Consider the following 17,346-nt stretch of genomic DNA (forward strand, 5'->3'; position numbering starts at 1 on the left):
TACAGGTCTTTACACAGCTCCTAGAAATGGAGAAATGTGTCTGGGGTTATTCCATATAAGAAATAAACCCATTTTTCCTCTGTAATCACTGTGTTTGGGTGTCTTGAAATATATATGGGTTAGTGGTAGTAAGGGAATTACAAATTGGAAGCGGAGTACTATTACAAAAATTCACCTAACAGAAAGATAGCAAAATCTCGTCCTCCCCTCTTCCACTGGTGTTTTCCCACGCCCATCTGCACACTGCCAGAAGAGTGGCAATCTCATCCAGTTCCCCTTACTTCTGTACTGGCTACATTTTGACTACAAAGGTCCCCTCTTTTCAGGAGTCAGAGGGAACTGCTGGTAGGCGAGGAAGGCAGGAAAGATCTGCCTTCATAGTCCTCGTTTGTAGGACTGCACCGCACATATTTTTTGTGAAGGAAAGTAGCTTTCCGTGGGGAGCTATAAACAGTTTGAACGCAGCTTACCTAAGAGTTTCCCTCCTCCCTTCTGTTCCACTGCAAACCTGCTGCAGATTGAACTGCCATTGACAGAGGCAGTCTCCGTTATTTTATTCTGTATGCCTGCCTGCTCACAAGCAAGGGGCAGAGGGAGAGGATCTAATCTTTGTGACAAATGGTGTGTACGGGGGAGGAAGCTGAATTCTTGCCTGCCATACCAGTTTGCACTTCGTTGCATTATGCACAACCAGGGCACACGGGTAAGTGCAGGAGGAACCCTTCTAGTTTGACATGGAGATTAAGACTCTGTGGGCATGTGTGCAGCACATCGATCCTTTATGCCTCACCTTTCTCAGGGCAGGAGGGGGAGATCAAGCTATCCCTTCTCATCCCAGAGCAGAAACCTTTCAAAAACAAAATCCAACGGGAAGCTGCTGAATTGGAATTCATATGTAAATTTGACTCAGTCAGGCTGGGATTGAATAGAGACTATGAATGGTTATCTCATTATCAGAAGTAACTGACTTCCTTAACAGAAGCAAACTGATCTCCATATCAGAAGCTACTGTTTGCATCAACTCCTCCCTCCCCTCCCCTCCTCTATATCTGTCCAGTTTCTTTCTGCCCTCCATGCATCTGACAAAGAGAACTGTGATTCTCGAAAGCTTATGTTACAATAAAGTTGGTTAGTCTTAAAGGTGCTACTGGACTCTTTTTGATTTTGCTACTACAGACTAACACGGCTAACTCCTCTGGATCATTCTGCTGGTGTGATTTATCGGTATATAATTCACCCCTGCAAAGATCAAGGGGCAGAGTACACATGTATTAGCTGCCCATCGTAGCCAAGCAGCTTCCTTGCTTGGAAGGTTAGCGTATTCCAAGCTAGAATAGTTAGTCTTAAGGTATCAAGTTCGTGCAACACTTTCAAATTTTCTCTAACACGTGACACATAATTATTACTTTATTCCACATTTACAGATACTACAAGCCGAGATTTCTATCCATCAGCAGATTTTTAATTCTATTGTGTCAAAAGCTCTGCATGTGCTGGAATCGGGAGAAGCCGAAAACAGGTAACTTGTTTGCGTTGTTTGCCGAGAGAAGGGTGTGGAGTGGGAAAGGCATGCATTCTAAGACTGGAGCTAGACAGTAGCTTCAAAGAGAGTTGAGGCTGATAGCATAGATTTTTTTAGTTGTGGAACTAAGTAGGGGTGAAATCAACTTTGGCCTTGGGCATCATTCAGGGTTTGGGGTGAGATGTAAATGTGGACAGTGGACTAGTGTAATCAAATTCAACATAGATGTTGCTCAGTAAGACCAGCCTGTTTCATGTCAGTAAAGGAAATGTCTTTAAAATGAGAGGATTAATTAAAAGGGAGAGTCAGGAGGGTCCAGTCTCAGTGCAAATAGAGGTTTGTTAAAATCGTGATAATAGAAGCTGCCTTAGGAGAGGAGACAACCAATCCAAGAGAATGCCAGAGCAATTAAGTAGGGGAAGCTATGAAAGGCAAGACAACTTCCTTTTAAAAAGGGAGCCTTTCCCAAATGAGGACAATTTCAAAAAAGCAAAAAGCCTGGAAAAAGTGTTTGACTATAAGACTAAAAATTGCAAGTTACGGACAGAGGCCCGCAGTGTTTTTGTTAGGTTGGATGCTGTAAATAATCCGAAGACAGGGCAGTCAGGGAGGTAGCCAGCTAGGAAGCAGGTGTCCCAAAATTATTTGGGATGCTGAAATCTGGAGCAGACTGTGGAAAGCTCCAAAAGGATCTCTCCAGACAGCCAAATGGCAAATGAGCTTCACTCTAAGCAATGTACATCTGGAGCAGAAATCACATGAACAAGTGAAGCTGCCTTCTACGGAATAAAACTGTTGGTTCATCAAAGTCAGTATTGTCAACTCAAACTGGCAGTATAGTAGTAAAGAGTCCAGTAGCACCTTTAAGACTAACCAACTTTACTGTAGCATAAGCTTTTGAGGACCACAGCTCTCTTCGTCAGATGCATCTGACGAAGTGAACTGTGGTTCTCGAAAGCTTATGCTACAGTAAAGTTGGTTAGTCTTAAAGGTGCTACTGGACTCTTTACTATTTTGCTACCACATATTAACACAGCTAACTCCTCTGGATCTCAAACTGGCAGTGGCTCTCCAGGGTCTCGAGTGGAACTCTTTCAAATCTACCTGATCCTTTTCACTGGAGATGCGGGGGGGTTGAACCTGAGACCTTCTACATGCCAAGCAGATGCTCTGCCACTGATCTCCCCCCTCCCTCCCCTTCATAACTTCATATATACAATGACTGGATCTGAACAAGTTCAAGAATAGTTTACGGTTGCCCTAAAGACCTTGCAGACAAAATCTGAGCAAGGTAACGGAAGGATGGGTGGTGGGGGAGTTGTCAACAGACAATAAATAATGCACAGCCTGTGAAACAGCTCACCGAGTCCCAGCAGGTAATAAATTAGTGTATCCCTCTCTGATTGCTTTAGGACTGAATTTATCTCCAAGCTCACGCTGCTGAAGGAACAGTGGCAAAGCGCCGTTCGGATGGCTCGGCAGAGAAAGAGCGAGATCGATGGCCTTGTAAAGCAGTGGCACAAATTCAGGACCCTGCTGCAAGACCTCACAAAATCCCTCAAGGAGACAAACAGCTTTGTGGCTGCCGTGAAGAGCCAGGACAAGCGCCGCTGGCACCAAGTCAGGGACTTGAGGCACGATTTCAAGGTTAGTTCTTGCGTTCCCAAAGCCAGCCGAAGACCGGCCTGGTGAAGCAGCCAGTGCCTGGAAAGCTTACAAGGGCCTCGGCATCCAGTGCATTAAGCAGCAAATGGACATCTGGAGAGTGACTGGAAGGTGCAGAGGGGATAAAGAACTGCAAAGGAGCTCCATGAATTCTTTCAGTCGACTTTCAGAATTAGAGGAGGGGAGGTCCACGAAATGTCTTTTTCTGATGTCAGTGTCAGCGAACACTTTTGTTGTTAAGATTCCGATATGTTTATCTGGTTTCCGTTTTAGAATAAGGAAGTCCTCCTTCAGAGGTGGCAACCCAGGTATTCTTTAGCCTTGGATATTGGGGAAGAGCTGCTTGTTCTGGCAGATCCTGAAGCGAAAGCTGTCATACAGAAAGAGAGGAGTCAGCTGCAAGAGAGTTGGAGCCACACTCAGCTTCAAGTGGGGGAGATGATGAAACAACTTCAGGGCACCATACAGGTATCCTTCGTTCTCGGGAACAAATTCCAGAGGTAGCTGTGTTACTTTATAGCAGCAAACGCAAAAGAAGAGACCTGCGATGCCGTAAAGCCTGAGTAGCACGTTTACTGTAGCATAGACTTTTGTGTGCTCAAACAATGATTTTAGGGTGTCACAGGACTCTTCTTCTAGAGAAAGGACACTCTGATGAAACCCTGGAAGTCTGAAATTCTTACAATAGAAATGACAGACCAGAATTAATCTCTAATGGCCAGTGTGGTTGGCTGAGCTCTATACACCCCTTTCAGTGGGGAAGATGTTAGGACTTCCTTTATGGCATGCAACACCTCCCATGATGGAGTATGCAATGGTTTTAAAAGGTATCTATGCCCACAGTATCAGGGATTCAGCTCTTCTTACTTGGAGGGCAAGGTGATTTGTGGTTTGCAAGAACAGAGTTCCCTAATTGCACCTTTAAAAGGGTCAGAAGGTACCCACTTGATCAGATCTGGCATCCCATTTTAATGCAGTTTATCTCCTTGTGTTGCTGTGGATGTGGATGTGCCCAAGGGTGAATACCTTGCCCAAATACTCTGACGTTGCTACTGTAAAACTAACTGAGTAAGGAAGACACAGAAGGTCCAGAATCTGTTGACATAATCTAGGTTGTGTCTACTTAGAAAATGCCTCAAGCATTTTACAAACAATACTTAAAGCAGCCTCTGCCTATAGAAAAGTGTGGCACCTACCCAACCCTGAATATCTAGTGAGTTTCTCCATGATTTTTCTGAGTATTCTCTGGAAACCAACGAATGCCATTGCAATCCCTGGGTTTCTAAATGGGTATTAAAGCAGTGCCTTTTTTTAAAAAAAAGTTTCATTTGCCTCTATGGATGTTCAGTATCTGCATCATTCTGAGTAGTTTTATTTCTTTTTAAGATTTATTTTACAAAATTTGTCTTCTGCCTTCTGCTCTTCTGCCTCCCGGTTTGCCACCCCCCTAGTATCAGAAAGTGGGGGCATCTGAAGCAGGGCTTCCAAGGATGACCATAGAGGTTGGGTAGGTTCATAAAGAAGTAGACAGTCCTTCCGGTATGCTATCCTAAGCCAGACAGGGCTTTAAAGGCTAACACCAGCACCTTGAATTGTGCCTGGAAACACATTGGGAGCCAGTGTAGATGGGCCAAGACTGGGGGTGATATGGTCCTTGCAACCTACTCCGGTCAATATCCTAGCTTCAGCATTCTACGCCAATTGAAGTTCCTGAACTCTTCTCAATGGCAGCCGTATGTACAACACATTGCAGTAATCTCATCTAGATGCACCCAGGGCATGCACCACAGTGGCCAAATCTTTTCTGCCCAGGAAAGGCCACAGCTGGCTAACCAGTTTAACCTGGTAAAGGGCACTCCTGTCCTGGCCACAGCTGCCACTTATCCAGAGTAGGCCTGGGTCCAAGAGCACCCCAAACTACACACCTGTTCCTTCAAAGGGACCCCATCCAGAATGGATGAATCCTTAAATCCCAGTTCAGACCTTCTGTTCCCCAGCAGTTCTTCCTTCTTGTCAGGATTAACCTTCAGTTTTTTAGCCCACATCCACTCCGAAACGGCCTCCAGGTACCATTTCAGAGTTTCTACAGCCTTCTTAGGATCAGCCACAAGCATGAGAGAGCTGACCGTTATCCGCATAGCCCAAATCTCCAGATGACCTCGTGCAGTGGTGTCATGTAGCTATTAAAGAGCATAGGGGACAAGATGGAACCTTGCAGGATCCCACAATGGCCAAGGGTCTGAGCAGCATCCCCCAAAACAGCGCCTCCCAGTCCTAGCCTGGAATGGTTGTGCGGAACGATACCATGTTGGGATGGCCGGAACAGCTGCCCCCCCCCCACACACACACACAGAGCTAAAGTGATACTTTTTATTATCCATATCTTCCTTCATGTTTTCTCTTAAAAACCACAGGCGTGGGAGAGTTCTGAAAGACAAATTGAAGAGTTGCACCGGAGGTTGCAAGAGTTCAAGGCAAGAATAAAAGACCCTCTTCCAGCAGAGCAGAATGAGTTGCAGACGGAGAAGGAGCACATGAAGGTACTGAACTTCTTTCTGACTATTCGTCTCCACAACTTCTGCCGGGAACTTTCTTTTTGTCTTGTCAAAGGGCTGCATCACAGGGCCATTGCTCCATCTGAAGCAGTGCACTTTCTGACTCAGTTCATACTAGCGGATTGATTGAGAAATGTTTTTGCCCCCACATCTCTATAAAGTACAACGTACGTGGCTGCAGGGTACAAATGCCAAGCTGCTTACAATAATTTAAGAATCTGTATAAATAGGTAGTTGTGAAATAGCAATAACAAATACAGTACACAAGGTTCCCCTCCTCAAAAGTAACATTGGTTGTGGAAATACCACATATTTCTTCCAATGGGCGAGAACCTTAAGGTAGTAACAAACCCAGTGCACCACTGTTATTTCAGCAGAAGTAAATCCAGTTCAAAGGCAGTAACAAATCCAATGCATAATTCTCATTTCAGCAGAAATAAATCCAGTTCAGATGGGTTGCCGGCTCCACTCCCGTTTCAAAGCAATGTTCATCAGGGTTTCACCTTGCAGTTCCAAGCCCATTGGTTACAATTCCAGTTGCCTTAAAGTTTCATTGGAAGAAATATGTGTTATTTCCACAACAGATATCCCGAGGAGTTAGCCGTGTTAGTCTGTAGTTGCAAAATAGTAGAGTCCAGTAGCACCTTTAAGACTAACCAACTTTATTGTAGCACAAGCTTTCAAGAACCTGCATTTGATACATCTGACAAAGAGAGGTGTGGTTCTCAAAAGCTTATGCTACAATAAAGTTGGTTAGTCTTAAAGGTGCTACTGGACTCTTTACTATTTCACAACAGATATGTTACTTTGAGAAAGGGACTCTTGTGTACTGTATTTGTTATTGCTATTTCACAACTACCTATTTATAGAGAATATTAAATTATTGTAACAGCTTGGCATTTGTGCCCTGCAGTCACGTACGTTGTATTTTTATAGGTCTGTTTGTGGCTGGGCTACTCTTATTAGTTTTTTCCACAACTCCCTATGTCCTAAAATGGGAAAGAGTGTGTATATCTGCTCTGAAGATGATGATTTGCCAGAAAACAAAAATGAGAGAAAAAGTGAAGGCCACTTTATCTGGGTCAATAAAGCTTTGTTTGTACTCAGTTAGCAACCCAGAATTAGAAACCATGGCTGCGTTCAGACATCAAACTATGGTTTGCCATTACACAAATGATCCTGGGAAGTTCTTGAGCACACATTTTAACCCTAATTTGGAGTCCAGATTTGTTGGCAAGAAAAAAAACCCTAGTTTGTGGTTTGGACATGAGCCTGAAGTCTTCATTCTCCGAGTTAGGCATGGAGGAGGGGGAGGGAGGGCAGAGGGAGCAGGCGAGCCCGAGGACTTCCCAGACTCCTCGTCACAACCACCCACCATGGTTTTCTCATTACATCTAAATGTCACCTATGCACTGAAGTAAGTTTGCAAGGTTGAATGTGACGCCTGACCTAATGAACCCCTTTATGGCCCTCCTTTCACCATCTAGAGGCAGCAGCATTATAGAGACAGGAGGAAACTTGCAATCTAAGCCAATGAAATACAAAAGCAGACAAGCCATTCTAATTTATTTATTTATATTTATATATTAAAACATTTATAGCTTACCTTTCTCCTCAGTCCAAGTGGAACCCAAGGAAAATGACAGTTTAGATTAAAACAAGAAGTACACATTCAGGAAATTTAAATAAAACAGCAAAACATAACACTTCATACTTACAACAGTAACTGAGTCCCCCTCCAAAAAATCCATAGTTCATTGCCCCAAAAGTTTCTACCATATATCCTTTCAGAGCTCCCCAACTGTTTTCTCAAAGAGTTCAGTACTATGCCCTCTCCAGAACACAGACAAGTTGATAGCCTTCCTTACTTGCTCCGGGAAGTTATTCCATAAGCACAGGAGCCAACACCAAGAAGGATCTCACACAAGCAATATCTAAGCACAGGAACTGAGAGCTGGAGCTGGCCAGAAGAACAGACCCTTTGTCGAGGGCTTCTTACCAGGTTCTAGAGGGAGCTTTTTCTCTTTCTCCCATGATACTAGAACTCAGAGGCAGCCAATAAAGTTGTTGAGTGATAAAGATTCCGGACAGACACGGGGAGAGCGGACTACAAATTTAATAAATAAATTAAATAAATAAATAAATACAGTTAAATATATCAACAAGTAATTAAACTGTAGAGTTTACTGTCTAGGGAGGCACTGCCTGGGCCATGAACTTTAAAAAGGAGGAGTGGTGAGACCATCAAAAGCTACTAGCTGTAGTACTAGTGACTGAAGGAAGCCTCCATATCCAGAGGCAGCAAATCAGAGCTAGGAGGAATCTGCAGGAGAAGGGCCCAGCCTCTATCAGTAAAATCCTAAACAGAGTTACTCATCTAAACCCATTAATTTCTGTGGGCTTAGACTGAAGTAACTTTGCTTAGGACTTCTCTGTAGATCCTGTTTGTTTGGCTCTCCAGGGCAATCAATTGGAGAATGTGTGAGACAAGACTGGATTGGCCACTGGTCTAATTTAGCAAGCTCTACTTATGTTTTTATGCTCTAAAGCCATGTTTTGGGGAGCTCAAGCTGTGGTTTGAGTTCTAGACTATGATTAGCTCACTGTGTGTATATTGAATTAATCTTCACCCCTCCGACTATGTAGCCTGTGTGATGTAGGCTAATGAAGAAGCAGTATTGGGGAAATTATGTTTATGATGTTTATGTTAATGATGTGCACTCTCTCTGTCTTTCTCCTACATATATATCATATGCAGAACGTTTTATGGGCTTAGACTGGAATAGTTCTCCATAGAATAAATGTGTTTGCTTGTTTGTTTGTTTACATAATTTATACCCCACCTTTCTCCCCAATGGGAACCCACAGAAGCTTAAATCCTTCTCCTCCATCCTCTCCACTATTTTATCCTCACAACAACCCTGTAAGATAGCTTACGCTGAGGGAGTGTGACTGGCCCACAATCACCCAGTGAGCTTTCATGGCAGAGTGGGGATTCGAACCCAGGTCTGGGAGTGCCACTAGGGGGCACTGCATATCAATGGGCTTCTGAAATTACACTATACAAGTTTAAAAACATATTATTATTGTCTCTACTTGTGTTACAAAACTAAGGTACAGACTTGGAAGAAACGTAAAGGTCACTTCTAAGCAGTCCCTTGTTTTGAAACAGGTTTCTCCAGTTCTTAACAAATATTTTGTAGTTGGAAAAAAGCAAGTTCTTTTGCAGTCTCAGTTACCTTGCATTTCCAAAAAGTGCTTCATGCAAAATGGGGGTGTTCCAAGGAGCAGTTCTGATCCACAGTTCTAAAAGACTCGATTTCTTCTTTATCAGATTATGGATTCTTTCCCCAGGCATTCCCAAAATTGTTTTTGGCTACACTTTAAAATTACCTTATGTATACTGATGGAACGAACCCTCAGAAAATATAAAAACACATTTGATTAAAAATAAGTAGTTTTTATTTAACATTTTTTTTAAAAAACTACTCCATGCGTAGAGGGAAGTGGTGTGATCTTGCTTCCCTTCTACTTCAGCCGTTTATAGGGTCACGTCCAGCTAAACAACCACGCACCCAGATCCCATGGGTGTTTACTCATAAGTAAATCCCATTCAGTATAATAAGACTTTTCACCAAGAGCAAAAACGATAGCCTAAACCTTTACGACGTTAAAATGGCCTTTTGTTCACTCTCTTGCAGCAAGAATTTGCCCTGTGGTATATAAAATAATAGCAAATTTATCATGAACAAGAGTTTTATGTAAGCTTTTGTGGATAAGATCTTCTAACAAAGAGGGCCGAAGACTGTAGTCCATGAAAGTTTATGCTAGAATTTTTCAAAAAGTGTTCATCTTTAAGATGCTACAAGTTTTTCCTTCTTTTTTGCAAGAGACTAACAACTCCTGTCAAATCTTATAATGCCCGTTGAAAGGGAAGCCTTATTCCAGAATGCATTTGTTCACGGTTGTTAAATCTCCAATCATTAGGCCTTCCCTTTCCCTTTGCTTTAGTTTCAGTTAGGAAATGGATGGGAAAAGAGAACCACAAACAAATAAGATGCAGGATGTTGGCCACAAACTCCCTGATTCTTCTCTGGCCTCCTTATGTATGCAAATTCCTCTCTTCCTTTCCCCCTCCCCTCCCCCGCAGGCCAATCATAGGATTAACCAAAAGGTTTGCAAGAGGAAACAGACACACAATCCAGGAGCTAGCCCGAAAAGGTTGTTGTTAGAGTTTTTTTGTCCCTTGGTTTTTCAATGCAGGAGCTGGAGAAGTCCCTGGCCAGCTGGAACCGAAGCCTGCAAGACCTTGGCACCGTGAAGGCCGACCTGGCTCACTGTCTCCTTGCGGAAGATGTGATGGTCCTCAGAGAGCAAGTCCAGAATTTGCACAGGCAGTGGGAAGAGCTCTGCCTCCGCGTAAGTGGCGCAAGGGGCAGTTCCTGGCCGGGTTTTAATAATGGCAGCACTAAAAAAGGGAGAGAATGTCATTCACGCCCTTCATTTTTGCACAAAAGCATGCAAGAGAGTTAGTGAGAAAATCCTGAAGTTTTAAAAAATATATCTATGTAACACTGTCTGCAAATGTAATTTGTCATGGCTAAGCAACAGTGTATGGGGGGGGAAGCATCCACCCCCCTCTTTTGTTCCCATAATGTGTCCTAGAAGTTTTTGGGGGGAAGAAAACAAGCGTGGTTTCAGATGTCTTTGTTTGAAATGTAAAGAAACAGGCAGGCTGTGGAAGGGTTAAATAGAAATGGCCTGGAGTGAAAGGATTTGGAAGGGGTGGTGGTATGGAAACAACAGTGTGGAGTTATTATTCAGGATCCTCTGTTTTGTCTCTAAGATTCTCAGGTGGCAACACAGCTTCAGTTTCAGGGGCAGCTGAGCTTGTCACACTGAATTACAGAGAGAGAGAGATTAGCCGATGAATGCCTTGCGGAAAGAGTCTGCAAACATGCCAACAACGGTCACAGCAATTTCTTTTTATTAGTGTAAATGCATTTCTGTGGCCTTGGGCAGCCTGCAGTTACATTCATTCAGTTTACCTCCAGATCATTCTGTAGCGCTCGTGGCTTCCGCTCCCTGGGTCAGTTGTATAGATTTCTGACCATAAGACCACTGCAGCCTCACTTCCAGGTGGAACACACTAGGGGTGACACTTTTGCTAACCTTAGCATGTCTTAAGCTTCATTTACATCATTTATAGTCTACCTTTCTCACTGAGACTCAAGGCAGTTTACACAGTGTAAGTCAATATGATCAACGCCTGGGAGAGCCAGTGAAGAATGCAATAGAGTTTAGAGTGCAGAAATCTGAAAACAAACAGAAATCTGACACAGAGCTGGAACAATGCTAACTATTGTTCACATCTGTCTGCCAACTTCTGCCCCCACCCTCCAAGGGGCAGAGGAGATACGGAATACTAGATGGCATAGACTTGTTATGGGAATATGCTATGGAAATATATAGGGATTTACTAGCAAAAAGGAACAATACTTAGCATTTACAGAGCACTTTGGAATGTTCAAGGAACTTAAACTGTCCCTATAAAGACCAAAAACAAATGCCGTCTTGAATGTTCCTTTGTTAAGGCCGATCAAAATGACAGGAAAAAGCGTGCAAAGTTTTGAGTTCTCTAGCTCTGCATCAGGCTGGGTTTTTCTTTCAGTGGCAAAGGAGAAGAAAAGATGCAATCAAACCCCAAGCTAGAGTTGCCAGCTGCCCGGAGACAAAACATCCTATCCCTTTAATGGAGGCTTAATACGATGTTACTTACCAAGGGATGTTATTCACCTTCATGCCATAAAAAGCTTCAGATGTCACTTTTAAAGGGACAGGACGTTTTTCTTCGGGCTTGTTGACAGCTCTACACCCAGCTTGACAAAGAGTTCTCAAGCTGATGATGACTGCTTGCATACTGTTTTCTGCCATTTTGATAGGCTTTGATAAAAACTATGTGGATTTCGGTTTTGGCTCAGATGGTACTGTAATTGTGACAGTGTCCCTCTAAAGAAGGTCATTCCCATTTTGCTGATGGGCTGGGCAAGAACAGCTCTTCTTCACACCATCTAGCAAGTTCATGGGCCGTTAAATCGGAGACGTCCCGACTGGATGTTCAGCGCAATGCCGTACCAGCACACCAAAGAAATGAACTGAAATAACAAGCAATAAATCCTTGGATCCTGATCCCTGTGCGCCAGATTACGATTTAGCCTTGATACGATTTGACAAGCCGAATGTGTGTGGCCAGTAGCATGTGGGCATATAAAGGCTTTACAATAGCTCGATCTAATCCTAAATCCCAGGCAAAGGAAGTTGCAGAATTGTCGTTTTTTAAAAAATACCTCAAGTTGAGGCTTCTGAATGTGTATTCTCGTGTGCATTGCAGTGCTTATCATGGCCTCATGAAACAGCTCAGGGTGGGGAGGTGTTATTACCGTTTGGGGCCACCGCAGCCACTTCCTTGGGGACAGCGCTAAAACAGGACCAACCGTTGTCTTTGTTTTCTTTGCACTGAAAGCGTTAAATCAACATGTCTGTTTCTTTCTTTATACCCTGCTTTTCTCCCCAATGGGGACTCAAGGTGGCTCTTGACAGCTTTGTCCCCTCAACTATTTGATCCTCACAAGAACAAACCTGTGAGGTAGGCTAGGCTTAAAGAGAGTGACGGCCCAAGGTCACCCAGCAAGCCGAGTGGGGATTTGAGCCCCTTCCTCCCAGAGCCTCTAGCCACCGCCCCATGCTGGCTCTTCAGCATTTCAGAGAGGTGCTCTAAGCCTATTGAAGACTTAGGGCCAAGCTACAAGGGACGAATGACACAGGTTGGACACTTGTCAGCTTCCCTCAATGGGAAATGTAGGCATCCTCATCTTGCAGCTTGGCTCTCCGACTGCTGTCCGATGGACTTTTCAACCGTCACTTGTCCAACATTCCGCCAAGCTGCCTACATTTCCCATCAAAACTTGAGGGAAGCTGGCAAGTGTCCAACCTGTGTCATTTGTCACTTGTAGTTTGGCCCTTAGACTGGAGTAACTCTGCATAAGATTGCACTATTAGTTGGGCATATATCTTGTTTATACTGTCCTGTACCACAGTGGCTTAAGGATGAAAAGAAAAGAATGAAATGGTAGCTAAGTATCCCAGCTCATAGCTCCATTACAAATACTGAGACGGAAGCCCTTGCCGTTCCAAATTTTCTTCATCATATAGATCAAGATGGGTAGCCGTGTTAGTCTGCCTGTAGCAGCAGAAAAGAGCATGAGTCCAGTAGCACCCATAAGACTAACAAAATTTGTGGTAGGTATGAGCTTTCGTGAGCCACAGTTCACTTCTTCAGATACCAAGAAGTGAGCTGTGGCTCACGAAAGCTCATACCCTATCATAAATTTTGTTAGTCTTATGGGTGCTCTTCATTGTATGCCATTGAATCAGATCCATTTTTAACCAAGGCCGGTTCCATCCCTACTATACTCTTGTAAAATAATTTTTTTTTTCATTTGCTAAGTGCTTTACCTTTATGGTTGGACTCTACAACAAACTTGTGAGAAAAGCCCGCATTGTACAAACTTCAATGCCCCAAACAGTCTGTGGCAGAGATCCAAACCCCACCCTCCATTCAGCCCTGTTGCAGCTGGCCAGCTGCTCTGCAAATCAGACACCTTCAAACAAACACTTCAGATAGATGTGTCAAACTCTTGCGGTGGCCCCGTTGAAAAAAATATTTACCCCTGAATTGTCCTATATACAAAAGGTAACAATGAGCACACCCCATTTACTGTCAGAGTGAGAAGCCTAAGCTGGAGAGTCAAAGAGAAGCACGCTGTTTCCCAAACAATGGGTGAAAAGCTCCGGCCTCTGTAAGCGTTTACAAATGAGGCTGTGCAGCTGTCCTGGAGCCCCACGGAATTCACCAGCCAGATGCTCTTGCGGGAAGAGGTGGGGAAACAAGGGGAGCAGGCGTATTCAAGGGGAGGTCTGGGTAGGTCAGGGGGTTAGCTACAGGCAGGGCTAAAATCATCGACACGGGACAAAGGAATATACGAGAACGGCAGCGCTCTCCAGATGGAAGAGCACATTACGCAAAACGTATGGCTGCCAGCAAAAACGGCAGCCTGTCTAGTACATGCGAGGGACTCAGAGCAGTGCCTTGTGGTGCTCCCTTTCTCATAACTAGCCTGTGAGGAAATTAGGCTGAGAGAGAGTGACTCCTGACAGCGAGCTTTGTGGCAAATTTGAACCCAGGTCTTTCCCACTCAGCAGGACATGTTGGCAGGGCTAGCTCAGTCTCGTCAGGTCTCAGAAGCTAAGCAGAGTCAGCTGTGGTTAGTACTTGCATGGGAGACCACCAGGAAAGAGGAGGGTTGCTATGCAGAGCCAGGCAATGGTGAACCACCTGTTTTTCTCTTGGCTTTTAAACTCCATGATAGGGTCTCCATAAGTCAGTTACATTTTGACATCACATCTCCCACTGCTCCCAGTCTAAACACAATGCCATTATGTAACTTATTGGCTTATTGCCTTATTTTTCTTATTTTCCTCTGTAATATTCAATGAAAGACATTCCATTTTGTAACACAAGTATTGTGTATTCTCTAATTTATTTTATTTTAAAGTATTTGCATGCTGCTTTTCTACCCAGGTAGGGTCCCCTTTCTCAGAGTCCAGTAGCACCTGTAAGACTAACACAATTTGTGGTAAGCGATGAGCTTTCATGAGTCACAGTTCACTTCTTCAGCAGTGACTCACGAAAGCTCACACCCTACCACAAATTTTGTTAGTCTTATAGTTGCTACTGGACTCTTGCTCTTTTCTAATGCTACAGACAGACTAACATGGCTACCCATCTTGATCTACCCTATCTCATTGGTTAGCATGGGTTAAGAAATTCATGTTGTGATGTTGTCACGCATCTTAGAATGCATGCTCAGCTCCTCTCCGCTCATTTAGCAGGAAGAAAGAACAATACTTTTAGCAAAGTCGAAAATGTGCTTCCCAAAGTTCTTCCCTCCCCCCGTCCACCATGCAAATTTAAAGTGAATTCTTTTCTGCATGACTTGGGAGTTCCCCATTTAGAATTAGAGATAGAAGTCCTCTTCTTGCCTTGCTCTTCATCAGTTGCTGTCTGAAAACACAGGTAGGGAAGTGACTGTGAATTGTCCAGAGATGCACACCATGGCGATACATGTATTCATCAACCACCAGTCTGAGATGAGTAGCATCAGTATGAGACAGGTTGGATCCCAGCTCAAGTTTCTGCTAACAGAAGGCATTTCTGTCAGTGGAACAGAACTTTCCTGTCATCTGCCCTCCTGCTGAAGTTTAATGATCACCCCAGATGCTGCTCCTAGGGATGGCGAACCCTCTAGAACAGGATGAGGGGCAAACTGGGGCTCTGCAGCAGCATTAGAAAGTGGCGAAACAAATCATTGTCCCCCTCTTCCATTAGTGGAAAAATTATTCAAGTCGCAATTTTTTTTGTTTTTTTGGATCGTGTTTGCACCACATAGCCCAACCAGGTGGGACAAAATAGTGGCTGCTATTTTTTTAAAAGGGAAAAGATAGTGCATTTGTTGTATAAAAAAATAACAATGGCTTGAGAAAGCTGCCATGAAACTGAGATCTGTTATTGGAAGGAAACATTGTCTTCAACAATGCAAACCTTTGAATGTATAGAATCATAGACTTTGAAGGGATCTCCAGAGTCATCTAGTCGAACCCCCTGCACAGTGCGGGAAATTCACAATTACCTCCCCCTCCTGGATCCCTGGCCAAACTGGCCTGGAAAAAATTGCTTCCTGACCCCAAAATGGAGATTGGCAGGGCTCATTTCGAGGGGGAACACACAGGAACACAGTTCCGGCAGTTCCCCAAAGAGGTCACATGTCAGGTGGCCCCGCCCCCCTGACTCTCGGCCATTTGGGGCCCATTTCAGCCTGGATTGGGGCCGAAACGGCCCAGATTTGGCCTCTGACAGGTGGTAGACCACTCTCCCACTCAGCAGCAGCCTGATCCTGACCATTTTGGGCTCCTTTTTGGCCATTTTCAGCCCCTTTTTGCCATTTTGGGCCCAATTTTGGCCCTGAATGGCCAGGATTGGGTCCAAAACAGCCAGGATAGGTGATGTCAGGGGGTGTGGCATATGTAAATCAGTTATGCTAATGACACTTCTGGTGATGGCAAGGGGCGTGGCATATGCTGATAAGTTATGCTAATGAGTTATGCTAATGAGTTCCTCCAGCTCTTTCTACGAAATGACCCCTGGAGATTGGTATTACCCTGGGCATGTAAGAAGGGGCCACAAGAACTAAGCACTGATGTAACTCTTCCTGCCCTCCCTCTCACGATCTGTTTAGGAATTGTATTTGCAGATTTTGTTTGCCTCTTGAGATGTGCAAGAATAGCTGCCATGCCTATCTCCTTCCGTAGGTTTCTCTGCGCAAGCAAGAAATAGAGGACCGACTCAATGCCTGGACAGTGTTTAACGAAAAGAACAAGGAACTCTGTGCTTGGCTGGTACAAATGGAAAGCAAAGTACTGCAGTCGGCAGACATCAGTATCGAGGATATGATAGATAAATTGCAGAAGGTGAGCAGGCGTTTGTGATACTGTGCCCTTATCATTTGAACCACAGCCTAGCATGTGCCAGGAAGGGCGCAAAAGGGCCAGCATGTGCCAAGTGGCGCTTACAACACCATAGCTTCGAGAGTCTGGTTCACAGTGTGCTTAAAATGTTTTTAATTTTGGCCCTCTGATTTGTCCACATCTAGACTGGTAACTCTTTGCCTGGTCTTTTGTGGTGAGTCAGAATTGCCTCCAAGAGACCAGATAGAGAGCTCACGGGTTCCCCCCCCTCCCTTTTTTCAGGCCACAAATGTAGGTAAGCACGTGCAAGTGGGACAGTAACGATATCTAAGCTTTTTATCACTGACTATTCCACAGTCTGTTAGACATAATGGCAACCTCCCTATGCTATGAAAGGAAGACTTTTGCAAAAGCAGTTAGAGAGGAACAATACTTGGAGTTCAATTTGTGGTTGCATCAGATGGTGTTTGTTTATTATTGGCTTACAAAATTTATATCTCACTTTTCTGCCCAGTCTTCGCCTTCAAAGCAGTTTAGAACTGAAATGAGGAGAGTCTGATGGTTGCTTTACATGTAAACAGCCATAGTTCAGTTGAGTCCACTTTCACTACAGATATAGACAAATCACAACTGAATTGTCTGTCTGTAGAAGCGTATCATATTCTATCAATCCTACCTTTTCCTTCACTGAAAGTACAGTTGCTCAATGTGGAAATGTATTTTTTCTTGGTCTTCAGAAGTATAACTTTACTGTTATGAACGATGATAACATGAACAATGCCCACCCCCTTTTTTATGTCAGGACTGCATGGAGGAAATCAACCAGTTCAGCGAAAACAAACTAGTTCCTCTAAAGCAGATGGGTGACCAGCTGATAAAGGCCAGCAACAAGAGCCGGGTGGTGGAAATTGATGAGAAACTTAACAAAATCAATGATCGCTGGCAGCATCTCTTTGATGTCATTGGAGGACGGTAAGGAAACGGAAGAAAGATGGGCTTCGTCATTTGGTAGTAGACTGG

General features: G+C 44.0%; 1 protein-coding gene across 2 annotated transcripts in view; it reads left to right on the plus strand.

The window, feature by feature from the left end:
- LOC129323834 (nesprin-2-like) overlaps positions 1 to 17,346 on the plus strand; it is a 256,004-nt gene that overhangs the window by 191,681 nt on the left and 46,977 nt on the right. For both annotated transcript variants that reach the window (XM_054970582.1, XM_054970583.1), the window contains 7 exons: positions 1,425 to 1,519; positions 2,935 to 3,169; positions 3,461 to 3,655; positions 5,602 to 5,727; positions 10,006 to 10,161; positions 16,171 to 16,329; positions 17,129 to 17,298. In XM_054970582.1, the coding sequence (XP_054826557.1) occupies positions 1,425 to 1,519; positions 2,935 to 3,169; positions 3,461 to 3,655; positions 5,602 to 5,727; positions 10,006 to 10,161; positions 16,171 to 16,329; positions 17,129 to 17,298 (1,136 nt within the window). The remainder of the gene's footprint in view (positions 1 to 1,424; positions 1,520 to 2,934; positions 3,170 to 3,460; positions 3,656 to 5,601; positions 5,728 to 10,005; positions 10,162 to 16,170; positions 16,330 to 17,128; positions 17,299 to 17,346) is intronic.

This window comes from Eublepharis macularius, chromosome 2, assembly GCF_028583425.1.
Source record: "Eublepharis macularius isolate TG4126 chromosome 2, MPM_Emac_v1.0, whole genome shotgun sequence".
Classification (NCBI taxonomy): Eukaryota; Metazoa; Chordata; class Lepidosauria; order Squamata; family Eublepharidae; genus Eublepharis; species Eublepharis macularius.